This window comes from Pelophylax lessonae (assembly GCF_965119305.1).
Source record: "Pelophylax lessonae genome assembly, chromosome: 11".
NCBI lineage: Eukaryota > Metazoa > Chordata > Amphibia > Anura > Ranidae > Pelophylax > Pelophylax lessonae.
The window spans coordinates 145,123,336-145,150,568 of NC_138778.1; the positions used below are offsets into that span (position 1 = coordinate 145,123,336).

Consider the following 27,233-nt stretch of genomic DNA (forward strand, 5'->3'; position numbering starts at 1 on the left):
ATGACAATTCCCCAGTTGTACAGGTCATGCTGTAGCCTCAGCACTTTCTAACTCTGATTTCTTTTATCACAAAATAAGTGTAAAGGTAAAGGGATTCCAATATTTCTCTATCACTCACAATATATGTCTTAAGGCCTGGATCACACCTATGCATTTTTATTTGCATTTTGCAGAAACGCACTACAATCCATTTAACATGGTTTCCTATAGGACATGTTTACGTTTCTCAGCCACTGCATTTCTGGAAAGGGTCAGGGACTTTTTTAAATGCACCACGGTACATTTTTGGTTCAATAGACCTCAATGGATACACTGTGGAAATGCATGTAGTGAATTTTTTAATGAGTTTTGTGTTTCTTAATCTGCCTAAAAACAAAAATATCTCCCCTTTTAATAAAAAAAAAAAAAAAGCATAAAAAAGCATGAAGACGGATCAAAAGCAAACTGCATAGATGTGAACCAAGACTTAAAGCGATAGTAAACCGCAAAAGAAAAAAAAAATCTTCTCTACAAATTAATGTCATAATGTGCTAGCATGCATCGCATACTAGCACATTATGAAAGACTTACCTGAAAACGAAGCCCTCCAGCGGCACGCTGTCACTGCTGACAGGGCTTCTATCTTCACCCATTCTTTTGTCTGGGGTTGCAGGCAGACGCAGTTTGACTGGCCAAGCCTTGATTATGTCAGTCCTGTGCATGCACGCGGGAAACACGACCGCGGAACAGCTCTCTAAGGATTGCACGCTGTCTACTGAGAGCGCAGTGGGCATGTGCTGCTGCTGCTAAAGTAAATATATTTACTGTACTTACAGGTAAGCCTTATTATAGGCTTAACTGTAGGTATAAATAAAAGAAAAACGCCTTTACTACCACTTTAAGGTTCCAAATACATAAGTATCCACTTGACCTCCGAAAGGTTTACCCCCTTTATGACCAGGCTATTGTTTGCAAATGCAATACTGGACTGCATTGATTTAACTGACAATTGCACAGTCGTGCTACGCTGTACCTAAATAAAATGTACGTCCTTTTTTCCCCACAAATAGAGCTTTCTTTTGGTTGTATTTGATTACATGTTTTATTTTTTGTACTATAAACAAAAAACACAGATAGCCCCCGTTCACATAGGGGCGACGCAGCGCGCCGCTACCTCGGAGCGGCCACCATGGACTTCATAACATTGAAGTCTATGGCGGTCGCCTCCGGGTCGCCCCAAAGAAGCTCCGGACCCTTTTTCTAGGTCGGAGCGACTTGTGTCGCTCCTATTAGAACGGGTCTGCAGCTTCCCTATGGGAGGCGACCTGCGGCGACCTGTGAGGCGACCAGGTCGCCTCCCAGGTTGCCCTAGTGTGAACCGGCACTTAATTTAAAAAAAAAAAAAAATCTATCTCTATCTATCTATCTATCCGATCGATCCGATCGATCCGATCGATAGATAGATAGATAGATAGATAGATAGATAGATAGATAGATAGATAGATAGATAGATATCTATTGATTGGTCTGGGAAGGAAGGGGGTTTAAGTGCCCAGTATTGAGGTGGTTAAAGGTACCGTCATGGACAAATAGTATACATGAATATACATGAATATACATGAATATACATGAATACAGTAGTTAGTAAAGTAAGAAAGGTTTATTGAACAAAACCACAATAATATAAACTTGTCCATAACATAGTATAGACACTATAGGCACCCATTACACAATTGGTCAGTAATGCCAGCAATACTTATATAATTGGTAGTACATCAACTACAATGGATGGGGCTGATGTTGAAATGCACTAAACTGACCGCCACGGCCAGACATGAGTAGTAGCTGGAGTGCTCATATGCCTTTAAAGTCCACTTAGCCCCCCCCCCCCCCGTTCTCCTATCTATCTATCTATCTATCTATCTATCTATCTATCTATCTATCTATCTATCTATCGATCGATCGGAGAACGGGGGGGGGGGGGGGGCTAAGTGGACTTTAAAGGCATATGAGCACTCCAGCTACTACTCATGTCTGGCCGTGGCGGTCAGTTTAGTGCATTTCAACATCAGCCCCATCCATTGTAGTTGATGTACTACCAATTATATAAGTATTGCTGGCATTACTGACCAATTGTGTAATGGGTGCCTATAGTGTCTATACTATGTTATGGACAAGTTTATATTATTGTGGTTTTGTTCAATAAACCTTTCTTATTTTACTAACTACTGTATTCATGTATATTCATGTATATTCATGTATATTCATGTATACTATTTGTCCATGACGGTACCTTTAACCACCTCAATACTGGGCACTTAAACCCCCTTCCTTCCCAAACCAATTTTCAGCTTTTAGCGCTGTTGCAATTTGAATGACAATTGCGCGGTCATGCAACACTGTACCTAAACCAAATTTGTGTCATTTTTTCCCCACAAATAGAGCTTTCTTTTGGTGGTATTTGATCACCGTCAGGTTTTTTCTTTTTTGGTGCACAAATAAAAAAATACTGAAAAGTTTGAAAAAAAAAAAAAATTTTTTTTTGTTTAGGTTATAAAATTTTGTAAATAGATATGTTTTTTCCTGCACTGATGAGCACTGATGATGCCGCACTGACAGGCACTAATGAGGAGACACTGATGGGGTGGCACTGATGGGGTGGCACTGATGGGGTGGCACTGATATGCAGCACTGATGGGCACTGATAGGTAGCACTGATATGCAGCACTGATGGGCACTGATATGTGGCACTGATATATAGCACTGATATGCAGCATTGGTGGGCACTGATAGGCAGCGCTGATGGGCACTGATAGGCAGCACTGATTGGCGGCACTGATGGGCACTGATAGGTGGCACTGTTGGGCGGCAATGATCGGCACTGATGGGCGGGACTGATCGGCACTGATGGGGGGCACTAATGGGCACTGATAGGCAGCATTGGTGGGCAATAATGGGCACTGGTGGGCGGCACTGATAGATGGCAATGACGGCACTGGTGGGCAGCACTGATAGATGGCATTGGTGGGCAACACTGATAGGGAGGGCACTGGGGGGCTCTCTGAGCCCTGCTTGCCATCCCTGGTGGCCATAGTGGGCATCCCTGGTGGTCATGGATGGGCATCCCTGGTGGCTTAGTGGCACCCATCCCCCCCCCCAGGGCTGCACTGGTAATCAATGTTCTGATTACCAGCACAGACCCCCCCTGTGATCAGTGAGTAATTAGAAATACTCACTGATCACCCCCGCAGCAGCACCGATCATCCCTCTTCTCCTCACTGACAGGATCTGTCAGGAGGAGAAGAGATCGAAGCCGTTACAACGGCTGTATTTACATTACATGACGGCTGTGATTGGACACAGCCGTCATGTGATCAGGAGGGCCAATCACAGGGCCCTCCTGCCGAATGATGTTGCTCTGTGTCCGAGGGACACAGGCACATCGAGATCGCGCCGCTGCGCGTGCCCGCGGCGGCGCGATCTCTCTCCTTCTGAAGGACGTTCCGGAACGTCCATTCAGAAGGACGAGACTCCCGCCCGGCCGTATATCTACAATGGCCCGGGTGGGAGGTAGTTAAAGTCCACTTACCCCCCCCCCCCCCCATTCTCCTTTCTATATTCAAATATATATTACTTTCTGCTATAAAACACATCCAATAAAAAATCTAATTTCTTTATCAATTTTGGCCAATATGTGTTCTGCTACATATTTTTAGTAAAAAAAAAAAAAATACCAATAAGTGTATATTGATTGGTTTATGCATAAATTATAGCGTCTACAAATTATGGTATATTTTTATGGAATTTTTATTTATTTAATAATGGTGGCAATCTGAGACTTATAGTGGGACTAGGACATTGCGGTGGATACATCGGACACTAAGTGACACTTTTGATATTTTTTGGGGACCAGTGACACCAATACAGTGATCAGTGCTAAAAAAATATTACACTAATGACACCGGCAGAAAAGGGGTTAACTTTAGGGGCAGTTAAATGTGTCCCTAGGGAGTGCTTGCTAACTATGTGGGGGATGCTTCTACTATGGAAAGACAGAGACCTGTGTTCCTGCTTAGCAGAAACACAGAATCTCTGTCTTCCCCACTAACTTGTTTACATAGGCAAACCATTGTTCTACCTCTGTTAGGAATGATTGGTGGGTCCTGGCGGACATCAAGCCCTGTACATGATTCTGAACAGTGGAGCTGCTGCCCCGCAGTAAAAGTACGTGGGGCGGTCGGCAAATAGGTAGTGAAGCCAGACATAGCCAGGTGGCTAGCATCATTTTCAGAAGAAAGCAAACCTCAGCAACTACCATTTTTTGATTACTAAATGCCTGTGTTACAGCTGCAGTCCTAATTTTCACATCACTAGGTATTCTAAAACGATAATGAATTGTACTTATTATATCTAGAATTTGAATGTGTTGTAATGACAGACAGCATAAGGTTTCTCCACCCATTCCTCCCCTGCCAGCTCAGTGTCTCCTTCCCTATATTGGTAATACTGCATAGATTAGCTGTTGGCCACATGTGATATTTGGATGCCTTAATAGGGATGTTGACAATGAAGAAAACTGGATTTCAAAAAGAAACCACTAAAAATATCATATTTCTATTAGAAAAAAATTAAAATGTTAATGGAATGTGTTGTTATTGTGTGGTGACTCATTTCATGGCCTCTTCTAATAAAACGTTGTTGCTATGTTTCCTAGTGCTTTAGTGAAGATCCGTGGGAAACGGCCCTTCATCATCTCTCGGTCCACATTTGCTAGCCATGGGCACTTTGCTGGTCATTGGACAGGGGATGTATACAGCACCTGGGAACAGCTATATTACACGGTACCAGGTAAAGTCTGGTCACAGCTGCCATTATAAAACGTCAAATCTTTATATAAATAATGTGGAAGTTTACAGTAGTTCCACTGTTTTTTTTCCAGCCATATTGCTTTTCAATATGTATGGAGTCCCTCTGGTTGGGGCAGACATTTGCGGATTTGTTGGAGATACCACTGAAGAGCTTTGTGTGCGATGGAGTCAGCTTGGTGCCTTCTATCCATTCATGAGAAATCATAACAATCGTGAATCTCGGGTAAGGTGATGGCTGTGGATTATATTTAATGCATATCATCTTAGTCCCAAATAGAATTGAGCTTGGGCATCCTCCAATCTATGGATCAACCAATTATCGGCAATGCCGATATATCAGGGGCCGATATGCACTTTCCCTGATATATCGGAATCGGCCTCGGAGGTTACCGATATTGCAGATATTTCGGAAAGTGCCAGAGTGATGCCTGCAACTAGAGGCATCACCCCGTTACCGGTGTCCATAGCTGATGGTCGGCTGACTTGTAATGACAACCGATGTGGCTGAGAAGCCGCTCTGCTGTCATTACAAGAAGCGGAGGGGACTCCCCCCTCCCGCCGCCTTCCGCAGCCCGCCCAGGTCTCCTGTCCCACCGGAAGACCCGGGCATCCTACCTGCATGGCTGCCGAAGACCCGATCAAAGCTGCATTTGGCTCTGATCGGGTCTCCATGCAAAAACCTGGAAGTGATGTCATGATATCACCTCCGGGTACTCTGCCCCAAATTCAAAAATGCGAGCATTCAAAACAGCCAAACTTGGCATTTTTGAATACTTTTAAGTGCAGAGGAGGGGTTTGGGGTCTTTTAGACTCCCAGATCCCTCCACAACAGGACCTGTGAAAGAAAAAAAAAAAAAGTTTTTTAAATGTCCGAAAATATCGGAAGATATCGGCCGATACCGATATGCGATGACCAAAAATATCGGTATCGGCAATAAAATAATGATATCAGTCGATCGCTACTCCAAAAACCTCTCTACCTGAACTCCCAACTTGCGTTCTTTTTTGACACCAATGAGCTGAGTCATGCCTGCTTCTTTGTGAGCTGCGGGGGTAAACTGGCCTGGAGCTTATTGGAGTGGGAAAATAGCATGAGTTTGGTGTTTGCCTAGAAATGAGATGAGGATGCTTGAGCTCACTGCTAGTCCCAAATACAATAGAAGAAACATACAAACTGCAGTATTGAAGAGACATTACAATTTTTAAATCTACTGTACTGTGCAAAAGTTTTAAGACAGGTGTGAAAAAATGCTGTAGAATGCTTTCAGGAACGGAAGTGTTGTTTTTTTTTTGTCTTTTTTTTTTTTTTTTTTTTTATAAATCTTTTTTATTAATTTTATAACCAACAATCAAAAAAAAGAAATGGAAGTGTTAATAGTTTATTTCTATAAACAACAAAATAAAAGTAAATGAACAGATAAACAAATAAAGAGAAATCTAAATCAAATCAGTATTTGGTGTGACCACCCTTTGCCATCAAAACAGCATCAATTCTTCTAGGTACACTTGCACACAGTATTTCAAGGAACTCGGCAGGTAGGTTGTTCCAAACATCTTGGAGAACTAACCACAGATTTTCTGTGGATGTAGCCTGCCTCAGATACTTCCGTCTCTTCATGAAATCCCAAACAGAATCGATGTTGAGATCAGGGCTCTGTGGGGGCCAAACCATGTTTTCTTTACACTGAAGATAACTCTTAATGACATTGGCTGTATGTTTGGGGTCACTGTGCTGCTGCAGAATACATTTGGGGCCAATCACATGCCTCTCTGATGGTATGGCATGATGGATAAGTATCTGCCTGTATTTCTCAGCATTGAGGACACCATTAATCCATTCCTGACCAAATCTCCAACTCCATTTGCAGAAATGCAGCCAAGAAACATCCACTGTGCTTCACTGTTTCCTGCAGACACTCGTTATTGTACAGTTCTCTAGCCCTTCAGCAAACAAACTGCCTCCTGAAATAGCCAAATATTTCAAACTTTGACTCTTCAGTCCAGAACACCTGCTGCCATTTTTCTGAACCCAGTTCCTATATTTTTGTGAGTAATTCATGTCAAGGCGCCTTGTTCTTGGGGGATTTTTTTGGATTGTAGAACCTGCTGCCCTTTTAATTGCAAAATGCAATACAAGCTAGGTGAAAAATGGTAAAAAGGCGCTGGTATCCCTGAATATAAAATATATTACAATGGTGCACCAGAATATTAATATTCTAAAAAATAAATAAATAGATATGTAAAATGCAATATCTGATGTGTATCTGTGACAGAATATTAATATTCTTAAAATAATATTTATTTTTAGAATATTAATATTCTGTCACAGATACACATCAGATATTGCATTTTACATATCTATTTATTTATTTTTTAGAATATTAATATTCTGATGCACCATTGTAATATATTTTATATTCAGGGATACCAGCGCCTTTTTACCATTTTTCTCCTATATTTTTGTGCATAAGACGTAGAAACAAGGCTAAACAACTCAACAATAGGGGTTAGGGGTTCTAACTTTTATCCACTATATCAAAAAATAGAAAAGCTTTGGCTGAATGCCTACAAACCTATACCAAATATGGCAACATCACAAAAGTTAGTACACCCCTCACATTTTTGTAAATATTTTCTATCTTTTCATGTGACAACACTGAGGAAATGACACTTTGCTACAATGTAAAGTAGTGAGTGTACAGCTTGTATAACAGTGTAAATTTGCTGTCCCCTCAAAATAACTCAACACACAGCCATTAATGTCTAAACCACTGGCAACAAAAGTGAGTACACCCCTAAGTAAACATTTCCAAATTGAGACATTTAGCCATTTTCCCTCCCCGGCGTCATGTGACACGTTAGTGTTACAAGGTCTCAGGTGTGAATGGGGAGCAGGTGTGTTAAATTTGGTGTTATCGCTCTCCCTCTCTCATACTGGTCACTGGAAGTTCAACATGACACCTCATGGCAAAGAACTCTGAGGATCTGAAAAAAATAAATGTTGCTCTACATAAAGATGGCCTAGGCCATAAGAAGATTGCCAAGTCCCTTAACCACTTAAGCCCCGGAAGATTTTACCCCCTTCCTGACCAGGGCCTATTTTGCGATTCGGCACTGTGTGACTTTAACGGACAATTGCGCAGTCGTGCGATGCTGTACTTTTTTTGCAATTTTTTTGCGTCAATTTTGCAAAAATAACAATATTTTTCACATTTTTTTTATATGAAATTTCCCCCCCAAAAAATGTAAAAATCTAAATTTTTTAACATTTTAGGCCAATTTGTTTTATGCTACCTGTGTTTGGAAAAAAAAATCGCAAAAAGCGTATTTTGATTGGTTTGCGCAAAAGTTATTGCGTTTACTAAGGGAAAGATTTTTGTCATTTTTGTTGTTTTTTTTTTTTAAACGAGTAATGGCGGCGATCTTCGAATTTTTTTTTTTTGGCGGGACTGCGACATTGCGGCGGACAGATCGGACCCTTGACTGACATTTTTGACACTTTTGGGGTTACCAGTGACATTACTGCAGTAATCAGTGCTATACATATGCCCTGTTACTGTAAAAATGACACTGGCAGTGAAGGAGTCAACTTTATTGGAGAGGGAGGGGTTAAGTGTGTCCCTAGGGGCGTGTTTCTAACTGTGATTGGCTGTGGCTACTAGTGTAAGAACATAGATCAACGGTCCTACGTAGTAGAACCGTGTGATCTCCATTCTCACACAGGGAAGAATGACAGGCGGCTTTGTTTACATTAGCCGTCTGCCTTTCTTCCGGTGTAACGGAAGATCGCGAGTGCCCGACGGACATCGGGTCCGCCGGGCACACGCGCAGGGGGGTCCGTGACCACGCGGGAGCGCACCTCCGGTGGCGTGCGCTAGCTCCCTAGAGCCTCACAGGCCAGCGATGTAGACCTACGTGGCTTTGCCTGTGAGGGGCTGACCACCGCAGTAAATAGCCGTGCGGCGGTCGGCAAGCGAGTGCTGCCAGCATTGCTGCAGAGGTTGGAGGGTTGGGGGGTCATCCTGTCAGCGCTCAGACCATACGCCGCACACTGCATCAAATTGGTCTGCATGGCTGTCGTCCCAGGAGGAAGCCTCTTCTAAAGATGATGCACAAGAAAGCCCGCAAACAGTTTGCTGTAGACAAGCAGACTAAGGACATGGATTACTGGAACCATGTCCTGTGGTCTGATGAGACCAAGATAAACTTATTTGGTTCTGATGGTGTCAAGCATGTGTGGCGGCAACCAGGTAAGGAGTACAAAGACGAGTGTGTCTTGCCTACAGTCAAGCATGGTGGTGGGAGTGTCATGGTCTGGGGCTGCAGGAGTGCTGCCGGCACTGGAGAGCTACAGTTCATTGAAGGAACCGTGAATGCTAACATGTACTGTAACATACTGAAGCAGAGCATGATCCCCTCCCTTCGGGAAATTGGGCAGCAGGGCAGTATTCCAACATGATAACGACCCCAAACACACCCCCATGACCACTGCCTTGCTAAAATAGCTGAGGGCAAAGGTGATGGACTGGCCAAGCATGTCTCCAGACCTAAACCCTATTGAGCATCTGTGGGGCATCCTCAAACCGAAGGTGGAGGTGTGCAAGGTCTCTTACCTCCACCAGTTCCATGATGTCATCATGGAGGAGTGGAAGAGGACTCCAGTGGTAACCTGTGAAGCTCTGGTGAACTCAATGCCCAAGAGGGTTAAGACAGTGCTGGAAAATAATGGTGACCACACAAAATATTGACACTTTGGGCCCAATTTGGACATTTTAACTTGGGGGTGTACTCACTTTTGTTGCCAGCAGTTTATACATTAATGGCTGTGTGTTGAGTTATTTTGAGGGGACAGCAAATGTACACTGTTATACAAGCTGTACACTCACTACTTTACATTGGAGCAAAGTGTCATTTCTTCAGTGTTGTCACATGAAAAGATAGAATAAAATAACATGTGAGGGGTGTACTCACTTTTGTGAGATACTGTATATTACATCGTTTGGAGACGCTATAACTTTTGCGCAGTCAATATAGGCTTATTGGAATTCTTTTACCAAAAATATGTAGCAGAATACATATTAGCCTAAATTGGTTTTTACATTTTTTTATTGGAAATGTTTTATAGCAGAAAGAAAAAATATATATATATTTTTTTTCAAAATTGTTTGTATTTTTTTGTTTATAGCACAACAAATAAAAACTAAAAACCGCTGAGGCAATCAAAAACCACCAAAAGAAAGCTCAATTAGTGGGAAATAAAGAACATCATTTTTTATTTGGGTACAGTGTTGCATGACTGCGCAATTATCAGTTAAATTAATACATTGCCGTATAGCAAAAAGTTGCCTGGTCATGAAGGGGGAAAACCTTCTGGTGCTAAAATGGTTAAAGAGGTTGTAAACCTCCCTAAAAAAAAAAATATATATATATATATATATATATATATATATATATATATATACAGTAAAACCTTGGATTGCGAGCATAATTCGTTCTGGAAACATGCTTGTAATCCAAAGCACTCTTATATCAAAGCCAATTTCCCCATAAGAAATAATGGAAACTCAGATGATTTGTTCCACAAGTCCTTCAGTTTATAATCCATATAAAAAGATTATAGCAATGTTATAGGTTGTGTAACCATAAAATGTCCATCCACAATATGCAGCCTTCCCAAGGGGATTAGAAGCAAAATCTAGCAGAGCTACAGAATATAAAAGAGATGAGAGGAGCCTCTAAGTGTAGCAATATGGTTCCATTTAATGAAGGTTCAACATTTAGCAACTCACATGATTGATGATTAAAATAGGCACATCTAAGTATGCAGGCATCCGGGGTAAAGCTGTCCACATAGACCATCTTCTGAACCACCGGCTCTCACCACTGTCAGTCTTCAATCGTGACCGGGAAGAATAGCCTGCAGTAGAGTGATCTGAAAGTGAGGCTTTGAATCACTTGTGGAGTGCAGCGATGATGAAGATGGCTGTGCAGAGGACAGTCTATGTGGACAGCTTTACCCCAGATGCCTGCATATTTAGATGTGCCTGTTTTAATCATCAACCCTGTGAGTTGCTAAATATTGAACCTTCATTAAATGTAACCATATTGCTACACTTTAGAGGCTCCTCTCTTCTTTTTTATACATGACGCTACTTGTATATCAAGACATCGCTTGTATATCAAGTCAAAAGTTTATTTAAAAAATTTGCTTGTCTTGCAAAGCGCTCTCAAACCAAGTTACTCTCAAACCAAGGTTTTACTGTATGTGTGTATATATATATATATCTGTAAGACAAAAGGCATAATGAGCTAGTATGCATCGCATTATGAAATACTTACCTTAGAACGAAGCCCTTCCAGCGGCGCCTGCCCACCGCTGACACGGCCGGCGTGTTCATCCGTCTTCCTTCTGGGTTTGCGTTCTCCGGCCGTCTGATTGGCCGGACCTGCGATGGGGTCACTCCCGCGTATGTGCGGGAGCCAACGTTCATGGCACAGGGCTCTAAAGGAACGGCACGGGTGGCCGTTCCTTAAGAGTGCATGCGCCAGTGATGTCACTGGCTGCATGCAAAGTAAATATAGTTTAGGAGATATGTACAGTTCCTATAGGTAAGACTTATCATAGGCTTTCCTATAGCTAAAAGTTGCAAAGGGAAGTTTACTTCCGCTTTAAAGTTTATCTATTGCCTACATTTCTGGCAAATGCAGTGGGGGAGATGCAGGGGCCATGTTACATACACACTCTGTTCTTTAATGAAGCTTTTTGGGGCATGTGCAGCATGCCAGTGTCCACAAGATAACAGGAGATGCAGCAAGATTGATTTACCCTTTGTAATTTGATTTTCACTTGTCATTTTATACACAAGTTTGATTTACACTTGTAATTTTCCTTCCTCCTTTTTTGAACCCTCGGTTGTTTTTGAGGTTTGTATGAGCAAAAGCTAGATGCAAAAATATTTTCATATGAAGTGTAGCAATGATAATTAATGGGTTTATTAAAAAGGAGATGAGATATAAAGGCATATCTATGGATCAACAGCCATGGTAGCTGGTTAGCCCGATGTCATCTGCCACCTCTGAAGGATGCATAGTAATCCTGTAGCTTGTAGGCTTTTAGGATTAGGAAGCGCCAGTGAATCAAAACGGCAACCAGAGTGGAACACAGGGGCCACCGCAACCAGAAGTGACATCAGTAGGAAGACGGAAAAGCCACTGGCCAATGGGGTGATACGATTCAAAGTATCAACTTCTTTGTCATGCCTTATTATCTCCTTTTTATGTAATCTGCCAATTGGCTTTTAATAAACCCATTTTTATTTTTACATAGTCTGCTTCACTCTATGGGGAGCTGCTGCTAATGTTGCAGAGATTTTTCATTAATTTATGGACTTTTTTTTTTATAAACGGACTATTATGACCGGTTACACATAGTCTTAAGAAATTGTTTGTTTCTTATGTTTTTTAATTATCTGGGCACGATTGTCTTTCCAGCGCCATTGCTTTCCTGCAAAAAATATTTAAATACCATTTATTAGTTGAGGAATAATTTACAAGGACTAAAATCGTCCTGATAAGTAGTTTGTTATGCCAAAGTGCATGTCTGTTCAAGTCCCTTTTGCAGAGGATATTACTAAAAAATGACAAAAGCAAAAGAAAAGAAAACATGGAAAGAGATTCCAACTAGGGCTACCTTATACACATTTTTTGAAAAATTATAGTTACAAAAAATGTAATGTGCTCCACTGGCCTAAACATAAAAACCACTTGTCTAATGCCCTGACAACCCTTCTCAACCCCTAAAAAAAACACCCCAACCAAAAAAAAGGCTTGCCGATGCAGCAAATAAAACTGATTGTACAAACATTGAGAAAATTGATTATCAATTAAATACCTAAAGATGATAATCCTAGGTCCACAGATTTTTCTACTAAGTTCTCCTTTTTTTTACTTCTTTTTCAACACAGCATTACGCTATAAAAAATTTTTTAAGAAAACATTGGGGGGTACTTAGGAACTATAGGATTTTAGGGCCCTTTTTACCTGAAAAACCAATGATTACTTTTAGGGGAATCCCTCCAGCTAGACTGCAGATCGCTCCTAACATCATTAATCCCCCAGAGAAAACCTCCTTCTCTTTATTTACCCAATTTAAAGGTTTTTTCCCTGTAAAAGGTGTGCAGTTTGTTCAGTCAATTCTCTTAAAAACAGGAAATACACCTCCTTCCAATCTAATATCACATCTAAATCTTATAATATTGATCACTTACTGACTGGTACAACCAGGAACGTAGTATGTTATCACATGTCCATGCGGGTTGCATTATATTGGCCGCACTGTGCGTGCTTTCCAGGTTCGCATGAAGGAGCACATTGCGAACATAAAAAAAGGTTTTCCCAAGCATAACCTTTCAAAACCTTACGATTTATGCCATGGGAGGAACCCGATGGGCACTTCCTTCATGGCAATCGAACAGTACCATCCCAATTGGAGGGGTGACAATGTTAGGAGGAGTATTTCCCGGTTGGAGACTAAATGGATTTTTGAGTACAAATCCTATAGACCCTTCGGCTTGAATGTCGATTGGGACATTAATTTCTTTATAAATATGAGTTGATTTGTATTCACTGCATTTTTAGTGGTATGGCTTGTTTCTGGCTGAATTTCCAGCCGACCTCCAGTTGATATTAATGACTTATGTCTTTAACATTTGTATAATCCTTGGTCTATGGATTTGGGGTTGTTATTTTCTATCATATATTTTGGTTCTATATTTTGATTTTTGTTTTTGATATATTTGTCATATTTATTTATGATTTTATTGGGTGATGTGAACATTGGTGCCTGGTGTCATGTATTGATGTCCTTGCCATTTTTTTTATTTCAATCTAAGCCTTTTAATTTTGTCAGTATTTGGATTGCCAGTATATACAGGGCTTTCTTGCCTTTGTATTTGTGGCTTAAGGAGGTTCGTTCTGCACTCTGGGTGTGTTGAAGTACATAGGGAGTTCATCCTTGTTGTGTCCTGGGATGCACTAATGTGCTGACGAGGCTACTTCCGGTGTTTTGGTTTGAGCAATGATGACTTCCGGTTTCCGGGGCTGCATCATTTCCGGCCCGGTATTGCGTAACAAGCTGTCACTTCTCACATCGCTCTCACCCCAGTGCCACCTCGTTTTTATGATTAAACACATAGGACACGTCTACAGGCACAAGAAGAACATCCTCCTTTTTTGCTGTGATTTATGCATTTGAAAAATCAGTTCCCACCTTTGACCTCCATTTCTGGTGCTCTGTCTATATGTAGATTGGGCATGCATCATGTGGCCACACCCCTGATGATGATAATTGTAACAAAACATGTTGAGGGGAAGCTAGCTACTTGATGCTGTTGCCTACACCATTGGAGGTCGGACATTTTTTTCGGTTGGAAACAAGTTCATGCCATATTATGACCATTTGATATTCTTATTTTACAAGGGAAAGTGTGAGAACCCTGTTTGCTGTTTTATATTTTTTAATAAATGAAGCAACAAACAATAGTGCGCTACTAAAATTTGGTGGCCTCTTACCGCAACAACACTCCAATAATGACAATCAAAGTGACAATTGGTGAGATGGTGACACCCAGTGGTAGAATTTAGTTCTTACCAGACATAGGGAGATAAAAGCTTAGGACTGATGTAATAGAAAATCCACTTCAAAGATGGTGAAGAGTAGACTCTCATGGGGATATCACAAAACACGTCCACTTCAAAACTGCATAAGACCGGTGACTCCAGGCACAAAAACCAAGAGGATATGCCCCATAAAGAAAGAAAGGAGCTGCATTACCCACATAAAATAATTTATTGAAAAAAGGCAAACAGTTACATCACCAACGGAATTTACAGATGAAGAAAAGCTTTTAAAAAATGCACGGCCGCCTGCAGAATGGTCCGTGTCAAATGTCAGCGCAGACTAGGCTCCCTCCGACGCGTTTCCACATAGGAGTCGTCTACTGGGAATGGAGCTGAGCCGGCACCATCAATCTCCCTCTAAAATAGCTGTTTGAATGGGAACTTCCGGTCCGGCCCCAGCGGGGTCCCGGAAGTGCGATGACGTCACACTTCCTGTGTTCATGCCAGCAGTAAAAAGGCAGTGTGGAATCAAAGTCAGCAAGAAAAGAAAAAAGAAAAAACTTCTTGCTGTCAAAAGCTTATAAGCCTTAATGACAGCTAGTGACACTGCTTATATATTAAAATTGCTTAAAACGGTAGAAATATTGACCGTGGCGGGGTCCCGAGAGTGCGATGACGTCACACTTCCTGCGTTCTAACTTCCTGTGTTCAGACTTCCTGTGCTCAGACCAACACTCACGGTTAGCTAAAACAGGAAGTGAAAGGCAGTGTAAGATCGAGGACAGTGCCAAATAAAGAAGAAAACAGTTATTACTGTCAAAAACTGATAAGCTTTAGTGACAGTCGATTACACTGCATTATATGTTAAAAAATACTTAAAAAAACAAAAAAAATGTGCTATTTTAGAGGGAGATTCTTCTACTCTTCACCATCTTTGAAGTGGATTTTCTATTACGTCAGTCCTAAGCTTTTATCTCCCTATGTCTGGTAAGAACTAAATTCTACCACCGGGTGTCACCATCTCACCAATTGTCACTTTGATTGTCATTATTGGAGTGTTGTTGCTGTAAGAGGCCACCCAATCACCAAGAATATCTATTTCTTCAAGCACTGTTGTCTGCCAGCGTCAGATCACTTTGGCACGGACTTTTTGCACTGTATTGTTTTCATTGGTTTAAGCAGACAGTCACCATTCACACACAGTTTTTTGTGTTGCTCATTATTTGCACTCAACTTATTGATTTATTTTGACTCGCCTTGTCATTTCAGTAGCGCACTATTGTTTGTTGCTTCATTTACTTTATTTATTTTTTCTAGTGCTGCTTTGATTTGTTTTATATTTTTTTGCGCACCTTCACAAATATATACATATTTTTTAATAAACCTATGAAAGATGTTTGCGCAATGATAGTCTTCCCATTTCTTTTGGAATGTGCTGTGTGATTGGAACTTGTGGGGTTATATCACTGGATCCTGGCAATAGCAACATATTTGTTTTGACGGCTGTTTAACCACATCCATCTGGTAAGAGGTTGTATGTTTGGCTTTCCTTGGTGGTGGACCTACTGATCCCTTTCCACAGTGTTTTGTTGCATTTCACCAGAGGACTTTTTCCATACTCTACACTATATATTTTTAAACTTGTGTAAGATGTTTGCGCAATGATAACCTTTCCATCTTTTTTTGAATACACCTCGTGATTGGAGTCAGTGGGATTTACATAATCGGATCCATCGACCAGACAACAGCAGCAAATTTGTTTGAGCGACTGTTTAACTATACACTTTTGGTAAGAGGCTGTATGTTTGACTCCCCCTGGTGGCGGATCTGCTGTACCCTCTCCACAGTGTTTGTCGCGTCTCACTGGAGGACTTTCTTTTTTTTCTTTCATTGACATATTTTTGAGCGCTGCTGTTTTTGTATAAATTAAATACCATGGCCATGAAAAACGTGAAAGACTATGTAAATCTTGTGTAGGAAAACCAAAGTGAATATACTGTTTGATAGAAGGCCTGTTCCACAAAGTGATGACCTATACCATACTAGATAATAAGTGCCAACTAATGCTATATAAGACAGTCCCAATATTGGCTTCTAAATAAGGGCGAAAACTGAACATTGATTGAATTGTACAGTACTAGAACCAGTCAAGAGATAAGAACAGATCCAGTGCTGTATGTGAATTAATGCATGTAGCCGGTCAATGAATGCAGTCCGACAAAGCAACGTTACTGCCAGCTATACTGGACAACAGATGCTTCAATAAATCAGGAATGTCTAACACTGTATAACATTGTTCCTCTTGAGTAACGACTGTAGATGCACCACAAATCTCACATAGGAGCCAATGTTACAATGATGCAGATTATGCTTGTAGGAGTGGGGGAGCTGGTACACCTGGTCTTCAACCTTCCGGGGGGCTATGCAGACTTCCATTTCTGCGCACATTTTGAAGATGCATTCCCCAGCTGTTAACCTGCCACCAAAGTTTGTGGCTGCGGATTCAAGCATGTAGGTTGACCTGCTCTGGAATGACATGAGGCAGAACATGTGACCCAAAACATCCACAGGAAATGTTCAGACCTAGAGGATTTTTTTCAGGAGAGCAAGGAACTTAAAGGCAGAAGTAGAGCTGAAGGTTGTGCTTGCTGAGTACATTGATAGTGGAAGATTGTTGGTACAAACATCCCCCTTGGGTGATTCCCATAAGGAGGTAGACATGTGCAATTCGTTTCGGTCCAAATGTAAATTCAGATACATTTTTGGTTATTTGGAGATTCGGATGTATTCGAACCTCTGAATGAAGAATTTTATTGAATCAGTTTTTGTTTATTAGAAACTACATATCACAAGGGCCAGTTGGGGAAGGCAGGGGACTTTGAATGTTCCACAAAAGATCATGTAGTTATACAAAAGAGTAAAATGTGAAAATGTATTAACACAACATATTAAAAACATTCCCAAAAATGAGAGTTAATAGAAAAAGCAAAGCCCATGTGACACAAAACGGCACAGATTTTACAGTATTGAGACACATCAAAGTAAAATCCCAGTGGTTGTTTGGGACACCGACACGCTTTCGGCTTATTCAGTCTTCCTCAGTGGGGGGGGGGGGGGGCATATTGGACATTGGAGTAGCATTGGATTTTTTAGAGATAAAACATATGTTCATAGAATACTGTAAAACTGTATATATATATACACATGAAGAAAAATGTCATATGTTAAAACCGCTTGCCGACCACCGCACGACTATTTACTGCGGCGGTCAGCCCCTCACAGACAAAGCGACGTAGGACTACGTCGCTAGCCTGTGAGGGTCTAGGGAGCGAGCGCGCGCCGCTGGAGGCGCGCTCCCGCGCGATCACGGACCCTCCCACACATGGTCACTCGCGATCGTCCGTTAGAGCGGGAGAAAGACAGGCGGCTAATGTAAACAAGCCGCCTGTCATTCTCCTCTGTGTATGAATAGTGATCATACGGTTCTACTATGTAGGACCGTTGATCACTGTTCCTACAGCTCAAGCCACAGCCAATCACAGTTAGAATCACGCCCCTAGGGACACACATAACCCCTCCCTCTCAAAAAAAGTTAACCCCTTCACTGCCAGTGTCATTTTACAGTAACAGTGCATATGTATAGCACTGATTACTGTAGTAATGTCACTGGTAACCCCAAAAGTGTCAAAACTGTCAGTCAAGGGTCCGATCTGTCCGCCACAATGTCGCAGTACCGCAAAAAAATCGCAGATCGCCGCCATAACGCGTTAAAAAAAAACAACTAAAATTACAAAAATCTTTCCCTTAGTAAACGCAATAACTTTTGCGCAAACCAATCAAAATACGCTTTTTGTGATTTTTTTTTTACCAAACATAGGTAGCATAAAACAAATTGGCCTAAAATGTTAAAAAATTTTGATTTTTACATTTTTTTTGGGGAATTTCATATAAAAAATGTGAAAAATATTGTTATTTTTGCAAAATTGACGCTATTTTTTTGTTTATTGCGCATGATCAAAAAATCGCACAGGTGATCAAATACCACCAAAAGACAGCTCTGTTTGTGGGAAAAAAAGGACGTCAAATTCGTTTAGGTACAGCGTCGCACGAATGCGCAATTGTCCGTTAAAGTCACGCAGTGCCGAATCGCAAAATAGGCCCTGGTCAGGAAGGGGGTAAAATCTTCCGGGGCTTAAGTGGTTAAAAAATACAAACAATGTCATATAGAGACAAAACTAGTACAAGAAAAATATATGCTGGGGGGTCCGTCCATAAGATGGAGCTACTCTACATCCACTGGTACTGGATCCCGAATACAAGGTACAAAAAACAGCAACCGGAACATTTACACCCTCATCTGTCTAATGATGAGTAGATACATATAGGGGAAGAACAAATTAAAAGAATTGTAACTTCCTTACAAATGTATACAAAACATTGGTCTCTACACACAGGTATGTGGATCATTTGGACTTTTATACAGCATCTTTTATATAGCATTTTTGACTTTTCTTGGCTTTGAAATCATATCACTATTGATACAGTTACAATTCTTTTAATTTGCTCTTCGCCTATATGTATCTACTCATCATTGGACAGATGAGAGTGAAAATGTTCCGGTTGCTGTTTTTTGTCCCTTGTATTTGGGATCCAGTACTGTGGATGTAGAGTAGCTCCATCTGGCTCCATCTTATGGAGCATAATATGTTTTTCTCGTACTAGCTTTGTCTCTATATGACATGTTTTCTTTATATGTATATATATATATTCTCTGAACATACAGTATCTCACAAAAGTGAGTACACCCCTCACATTTCTGTAAATATTTTATTCTACCTTTTTAATGTGACAACACTGAAGAAATGACACTTTGCTACAATGTAAAGTAGTGAGTGTACAGCTTGTATAACAGTGTAAATTTGCTGTCCCCTCAAAGTAACTCAGCACACAGCCATTAATGTCTAAACTTCTGGCAACTAAAGTGAGTACACCCCTAAGTGACAATGTCCAAATTGGGCCCAAAGGAAGCCTGAATATGTCAAAACGTGTCGGGGTCCCGGATGAGAACCATTGGGATTTTACTTTGATGTGTCTCAATACTGTAAAATCTGTGCCGTTTTGTGTCACATGGGTTTTGCTTTTTATAATAACTCCCAATTTTGGGAATATTTTTAATATGTTGTGTTAATAAATTTTCACATTTTCTCTTTTGTATAACTGCATTATCTTTTGGGCATCGTTCAAAGTCCCCTTCCTTCCCCTCCTGGGCCTTGTGGTATGTAGCTTCCAGTATTCTGGGACAAATGCCATCCATATGAGTTCAACTCCTTATTTGCATAGCCACTAGATTAATGGTTGATAGTTTTGTGTATTTTTTTTTACCTAATTGTCACAACGATTCGAATTCGGATTGGTTGAAAAATGATTGACGGTTTCAAATTCTGTGTGAAGAATAGCTGGTTGTTTAGGAGCAGGCTGGGAAGTCGGCCGCCGCGTCCTGAACAACTGATGACTCATCAGCTGTCAGCGGGCTGCCACACTGAGAGCTGAAATGTAAACAAAAGAATGCCAGGTAATAGAAATTTCAGCAAAAAAAAAAAACCAGAGTGGGGTCCCCCATCCATTTTAAGGGGAACCCCACGCCAAAATAAAAAGTAAAAAAAAATTGGCATTGGGTCCACCCCAAATTCCATACCATACCTTTATCTGAGCATACAGCCTGGCAGGCCAGGAAAGTCACCCCTTCTGAACCACACCAGGCCACATGCCCTCAACATGGGGGGGGGGGTGCGTCAGGGCAGGGGGGCTCTTCCCCCCACCCCAAAGCACCATTCCCCCATGTTAATGGGGACAAGGGCCTCTTTCCTACAACCCTGGGCGGTGGTTGTGGGGGTCTGCGGGTGGGGGGGCTTTTTGGAATCTGGAAGCCCTCTTTAACAAGGGGGCCACCAGATCCCAGCCCCCCTATGTGTATGGGGTACATAGTACCCCTACCCATTCACCAAAGAAGTAAAAAAAAACAAGATACAACACAAGTTTTTGACAATTCCTTTATTAAAAAAATAAATAAATAAAATGTCCCCCCCCGAAGTAGATCCATTGTCAATGACAGTGCCCACCGGACCCAAAAAAGAAAAAAGAAAACCTTCAGTCTCATCTAAGCCTCCCGCCCATCTGCCTGCTCCTCCTTCTGACATTTCTTAAATAGCTAAGGGGCGGTCACCAACTGGGGCATAGTGGGTCAATGACGTCACAAGGGGGCGGGTCATTTTTGGATTTAAGATTCACTGCTTTGAGCTGGATTGAAGTTGTTCGGAACGGTCTAAGAACTTTTGACTGAGGACTGATATTTACTCACCAATTATCACAATTTTCATGTCTGGCAATTTTGTATTGAAATGGGATTATTTGTTTATATCACACATGTAATTTTACTAATTAATTTAGTGTAATCGCCGTACGAGTAAGGGATTGCGATTTTCACTTGCTGTTTTAACAGTGGAGCAGTAGTACATATGGCAACCTGTAAAATAACTTTCTTGTTTTTATGTTTTAGCCACAGGAACCATATGTTTTCAGCGAGAAATCTCAGACCGCTATACGAAATTCATTGTACATCCGATATTCCTTGCTTCCCTACCTGTACACATTGTTTCATAAAGCTCACATCTCAGGGGACACAGTAGCACGAGCACTCTTTATAGAGTAAGTACTTGGAAGAGAATGGTTTTCTCCACCGTTGAGCATTTGTGTATGTATGCTGGGTAATGACCATCTTTTGTAGGTTCCCCACTGACCCAAACACATGGACTATTGACCGCCAGTTCCTTTGGGGAGAAGCATTGCTGATTACGCCAGTCCTTGAGCAGGGGAAAACTGAAGTAAATGGCTACTTTCCCTCTGGCACATGGTATTCATTTTCGACGGTAAGTCCACCCTCATTTTGTTTTCTGAAAAGTTGTTGTTGGTATATATATATGTAATATGTATTGTGGGGATTTGCTCGGTGGTGGGTGTGGATGACCCCTTGGGGGGGGTTCGTTACACAGGGAGATAGCCGAGAAGTTGTTGCAAACAACAGTTTGGTTTATTCATGCAATTTTCTTCACACAAGTGCAAGCATCAAAACCCATCAAAAATAAAATAAAAGACAAAATAAATCCTTGCCACTGTGGGCGGCTACCTTCTCACACACAGGAACCTACCTAAGGAGTCTGTCTCCAACCTACTGTTGGGCAAACTTTGCTGATCCTACAGCAGACCATCAATAGTCCATTTATTTTCTCTTCACACAGCACATGTTCATTGGATTTTCCCTTCACATAGAAAACATCCATTTGTTTTTCTCTTCACACAGCAAATGTCCCTTGGATTTTTCCTTCACATAGAAAACATCTAAGACCTCACCTTGAGAAGTCTTCAGTCCCTTTACCCTCCTCAGCGCACATCGCTTCAGGAGGCATTTCCTCTCCCATGCTCACACAGCGTCAGGAGGCACACATCTGACTGCCCTCCTCTACCCACACAGCGTCAGGAGGCACCAATCAATAGACTTCCTCTGGACAAATTATAGAGGCCTTAATCTCCTCATTCTGAATAGCTGAAGGTTTTTTAACTTCCTACACCTTCCTGCTGGCTACCTCTGCAGCCGACACCCTATAGTAATTGGTGAATTGTCTAAACCAAGCAGACATGTATCTCCTGTCTGTGACAACATCCACAGATTTACCTGACTTCCTGTCACAGTATGTATATAAAGTTAGTATGAAGTGTAATTTAAAAGTCCTTTCTACTCGCTGGGATTTTATTTTTACAAAAATGACGTCTGTCTGGCTAATACTGGCACTTGGCAATTATTTGGAGAACTTGCAATTGGCAAACAATCTAAAAAATGTTTTTGTCCTGCATGTGTATTTAACACAGAAACTTTTTTTTGCTTATGGCTAAAACACACTAGGCTTACAAGCACATCGTTTCTAGCTAAGTGATATATTGTGGATGATCTTGGCAGACTTATTGTTTTTTTTTCTTTCAATTTCTTTTTTAAAGAATATAAAAGTAACAAAGGATACACAATGTAGTATATAGAAAATACTGGTGGTTGATTACAATTGAAAACAACGTATGTAATTTTCACAGAAAAACATTGGGGAAAAACAGCAAATCATTGTGTAGTAGGTGGGCTGTAAGATAAGCGTTATAGTGAGAACAAGAGTAGCTTCCACAGGCCCGGACTTCTTGCTGGAGGTGGGAATCATTTTAGCGTTCCATATAACTTACTAACATGTCGAACAAGTGGTATCATTAAAAGTATGTAAGGGCAATATAAAACAAAGTCTAAACAACCCCATTGGGGCATACCATCATCCAGGAGCAAATCCATAGACTTCCACATAGACGATAGGAGGCCTCCCAGTGGAGTCAATGTGACACCTGCAATCAACTACCATGAGTATAGAAAGGTTGGGCTGCATACCCATAGACTTGAGACCCAATGAAAAACTGGGGTTATAAACCCCCCCCCCCCCAAAAAAGGGGGAAAAGGGAAATTACAAGTGGATATAGAGGCAATACTTATCCGTGGAGACCCTGTGTGTGGTCAAAATTGTATGTTAAAGCTCGTTGTACCTTTTAATATTACGTGAGTGAACAAAGAGAGACTAATAAACAGTAAACAATCTAAGTCCAGAATGCCAGACAAAAAAACAAGAGAAAAAAAGGAGAGTATGATAGGAAAAAAAGAAGAGTAAGTAAAAGAGAGAGGGGGGGTACCAGGAGGAGAAGAGGGTAGACACAGAGAAAACTTGAATTCAGATAAAAATACGTAAGAAGAAAAATGTATGTAGCCTGCCCAGGGCTCCCACACTGAATCAAATTTCCAGACTGTATCCTGGAGAATACTGATTGCTTTTTACTGGGTCATTATCAATAATTTTTTTTTTTTCGCTTTACTGCTAGAAAGGACACAGAAAGCTGCTTCCATGCTGTATCAATTGTAATCTTGGCCCCCAATAATATAAAATAAATCAGTTTAAGGTTTTTAGAAAATTTCCCCACCTTTTCATTTAATAGAGCATTAGAGGAGATTTAGGGATTGCCACTCCTGTGACCTTCCGAAGCAAGTGAAAAATCTTGTTTTAAAAACCCCTTATGCAAGGAAAATGCCACCAGGTATAGAGAAGAATACCCAAATGTCCGCAGCCCCTAAAACAGAGTGGGGACGAACCTGGGTAAATCTTAGCTATGTGTGAAGGAACATGATACCATCACGTTATGATTTTTACACTAGCTTCTACCAGAGAGACATTTACAACCCCTTTAAAGGATCGTTGGAAACATTGGTACCAGGTATCTGAAACCCAGGCAAATTCTAAATCCTGTACCTGTAGTAGAGAGTTTTTCTGAAGTCTCTGCCAGTGATGAGTATATCAAGGGGATACCCCACCCCCTCTGATCCATAATTTTAGAGCACCAGTGTTCATATGGGGTGACCCTCGGAGGGTCTGGTTTGGTCTTCCATAGTGAGAGCAACTAATGACAAGTTTTGGGTCAGTCTGAATTTCTCTGACTAAGGCATCTCAAGTTTGCTGACACAGTGGCTCACCGTTAATGGACCCAGTGAGGAGAAAAAGCGCCCTATCCTGAATAACCCTTTATTTAACCACCACTGGAAAGCTCTAATGTTAATTGTGGATTATGGAGGAGGTGAGTTAGAGGACGAAGTTCAGACAAAATTGCAGTGTTAGAATAGAGAGAATTGCATAAGGTCAGTGTGACGGGAGTCACTTTGGGCATGGGGGTTGTGGACCCCAAATTCCTTTAGAGAGGTCAGGGGGCACCATGCCCAGCCTTATGGGGCTCTCTTATGTTTAAGTCACCCTGCATCTGTTATGGATGCAGGGTGACCAGGAGGGTGGTGAACACTGGAAATATGGTTTGGACTACTACAAATGGGACAGTCATATTCAGGAAAAATGACGATTTTATTCCCTGTACAGTATGAGGTCTAAGACCAGGAAGTACAACTCCTAATATGGTCATTCCAGGAAGTTCAATGACTGTCTAACAATGTTGCTTTTGTCTGAGGTGGCTTTCCATTCACCTATTGTCGGGTGTGCTAATGAACTCACCTGCTGTCTGCTAAGAGATGTATTGACACTCAGAGTAATGTGTATTGAGGGCTCGTTAGGGAACCATTATTCTGTGTCTGGCTATTGTGTACATTGATTGCCCCCTGGGGGCTTCTGTCTCCTTGTACATGGCAGTCCTTCTGGTCAAGCTATCTAACCAATCACTGCTGACTCATTTTCAATTCCTCATTTGCATGGCTAAGGAGGACCAGAAGGGAAACTGCAGGTACTTTACAATTGACCAATAGGAAAATGGTTGTTGGGGGCAGGATGTTCCAAATTCTGTATAAAAGTGTGCTGTGTTCTTCCAATAAATTGTCTTCCTGTTTGAACTTACATACAGCCTTGCCTGGTGTTTGTTCTAATGGATTCCGAACGGCACATAGCTGTAGTTCGGATCCCGGATCCTTGGTTGACAGAACCATCAGACGTTGCGATCTGCGAGCTGACTCACCAGAAACAAAGGAGTGTCGGGAGAGCGGAAGCGAGCGAGCAAGAGTCTCATCACAGCCATGGAGTGTGAGAGAGTAGGGGCTAAGATAGGTGGTCTGGTCTTAAGGGGGTACCAAAGAAGGATATCTAAAGTGTGTCTGGGAATTGATTGCCTTTCCATGTTAACCCAATCAGGTGTATTACCACGGGCATAGAATATGGATATTTGAGCTAGTTGGGCAGATTAGTAGTATCTCCATAAATTTGGGAGACCTAAACCCCCTTGGGAACGTGGTCTGAAACAAATACTTTTAGGACATTGGTGACCTTTAGTGCCCCAAACAAAATAAATGATTTTGGATTGGAATTTATTAAGGTGGGATTTTAGAATTGGGATTGGAAGAGATCTAAAGAGGTATAATAACCTTGGCAATAGGGTCATTTTGACAGCGTTCACTCTACCTAACCAGGAAAGATCACATCTGGACCATGAATCTAGGTCAGCACTCAGTTTTTAAAATTGTGGGAAAATTTGCATTATAAAGTCAGGCTGACCCCAATAAGTATAGGAGGATGAGCTCCAGTGGAAGGAAAAGTGACTTTGAAGTCTCTCAAGTAGAGAGGGTGGGGTAGAGATGTTGAGTGCCATAGATTTAGTTACGTTAACTTGTAGCTCTGAGGCCCTCCCAAATTTATATAATAGAGCTAGTATGTTTGTTGTAGAGATTAGTGGAGAGGTAACAAAGAGTAATAAGTCATCTGCGAATAGAGCTCACTTGTGAGTCTGAGGACCACACTGAACCTCATGGATATCAGGATGATCCCAATTGCAAGCGTCTTGATAGCAATTGAAAAAAATCAATGGGGACAAAGGACAGCCTTGTCTTCAGCCTTTTGATATAGAAAACGGGTCTGAGTAAAGTCCCTGAAGTCTCACATGCGTGCTCGGATTAGAGTATAGAGCCCAAAGGATTCCTAGAAAATGCTGACCAAACCCCCACCTAGACAGGACCTCGCCTTCCCGTGATAAAACCCACTTAAATTTTATGTACGTATCGATCAATAAATGCCAACAATCTATTAGCTAAAATTTTTGTTAGGATTTTGAGATCGTTATTGATCAGAGATTGGTCTGTAGTTGCTCACTTCCAAGGAATCCTTGCCAAGTTTTGGAATAACCGATATGTAAGCTGAGTTAGAATCATTATCGACAGTAGCCCCCTTCCAAAGGGAGTTAAAGAGCCTCGTCAAATATGGAGAAAGGACCTGAGCACATGCCTTATGCCTTACGGAGTATCCATTTGGTCCGGGTGCCGAACAGTTTTTAAGATTCTTGATGACATCTAACACCTCCGATTCTGTGATGGATTTTCCTAGGTTTGAGCGATGTGCACATGAAAGTTTGAGGAGAGGAATTTGGTCAAGGAGAGCATATAACGATTTAGTAGGGGACTGGGTGTCAGCTTTATAAAGTGTTGAATAGAATTAATGAAAAGATGCCATCATTTCAGGATTTTGAGTAAGCGTACCTGAAGGGGAGCGAATTTTAGGGATGGAGAATGTTCGTAACCTGGGAGTCAGTCAATCTATTAGCCAACCTGTGTCCTATTTTGCCCTTTAGTAAAAACAACTGGCAATTAGTCCAACAGAGGTTCTTTTCGGCCACAGTGGTGAGTGCAAGATTTAGCAAAAGACGTGCTGAGTCCAAGGGATTCGGGTGTTGGGTGACGTTTATGGCTTTTAGAGATCTTTAAGAATTATTTTTCAAGATTGACAATTTCAGCTCTTTTGTCACGTTTGCGCTGGGAGGCAATCTGGATAAGTTTAGCTCTAATAACAGCTTTCTGCGCTGCCCAAAGTGTTTCAGGAGAGATTCCCCCTGTATCATTAGTCTTGACAAAATCTTTGAGTTCTTAAAGATTGTAGAGGGTCACTCAGTGGAAGTCACCAATGGAAAGGCCCTGAGGTTTTCAGATGTTTAACAAAACCAGGGCATGATCCAACAGGGGGGAATCTCTGATGAATGAACTGGATGAACATGGTATGGCTACCGAAGATAAAAATATGTGGTCTATCCTGGAATAGGATTGGTGGGGTGCAGAGAGGTGCGTGTAATCTTTTGCTGTTGGGTTGAGGTCCCTCCAAATGTCAAACAAACCGTGAGAGTGAAGGAGCTTAGCTATGGGGGCATTTGGTTTAGGAGGAC

At 41.4% G+C, this 27,233-nt stretch overlaps 1 protein-coding gene across 1 annotated transcript in view; it reads left to right on the plus strand.

The window, feature by feature from the left end:
* Window positions 1–27,233, plus strand: part of GAA (alpha glucosidase) — a 193,319-nt gene that overhangs the window by 147,036 nt on the left and 19,050 nt on the right. The window contains exons 13-16 of the mRNA XM_082271730.1: window positions 4,694–4,827; window positions 4,919–5,070; window positions 21,022–21,170; window positions 21,250–21,391. Coding sequence (XP_082127856.1) covers window positions 4,694–4,827; window positions 4,919–5,070; window positions 21,022–21,170; window positions 21,250–21,391 — 577 coding nt within the window. The remainder of the gene's footprint in view (window positions 1–4,693; window positions 4,828–4,918; window positions 5,071–21,021; window positions 21,171–21,249; window positions 21,392–27,233) is intronic.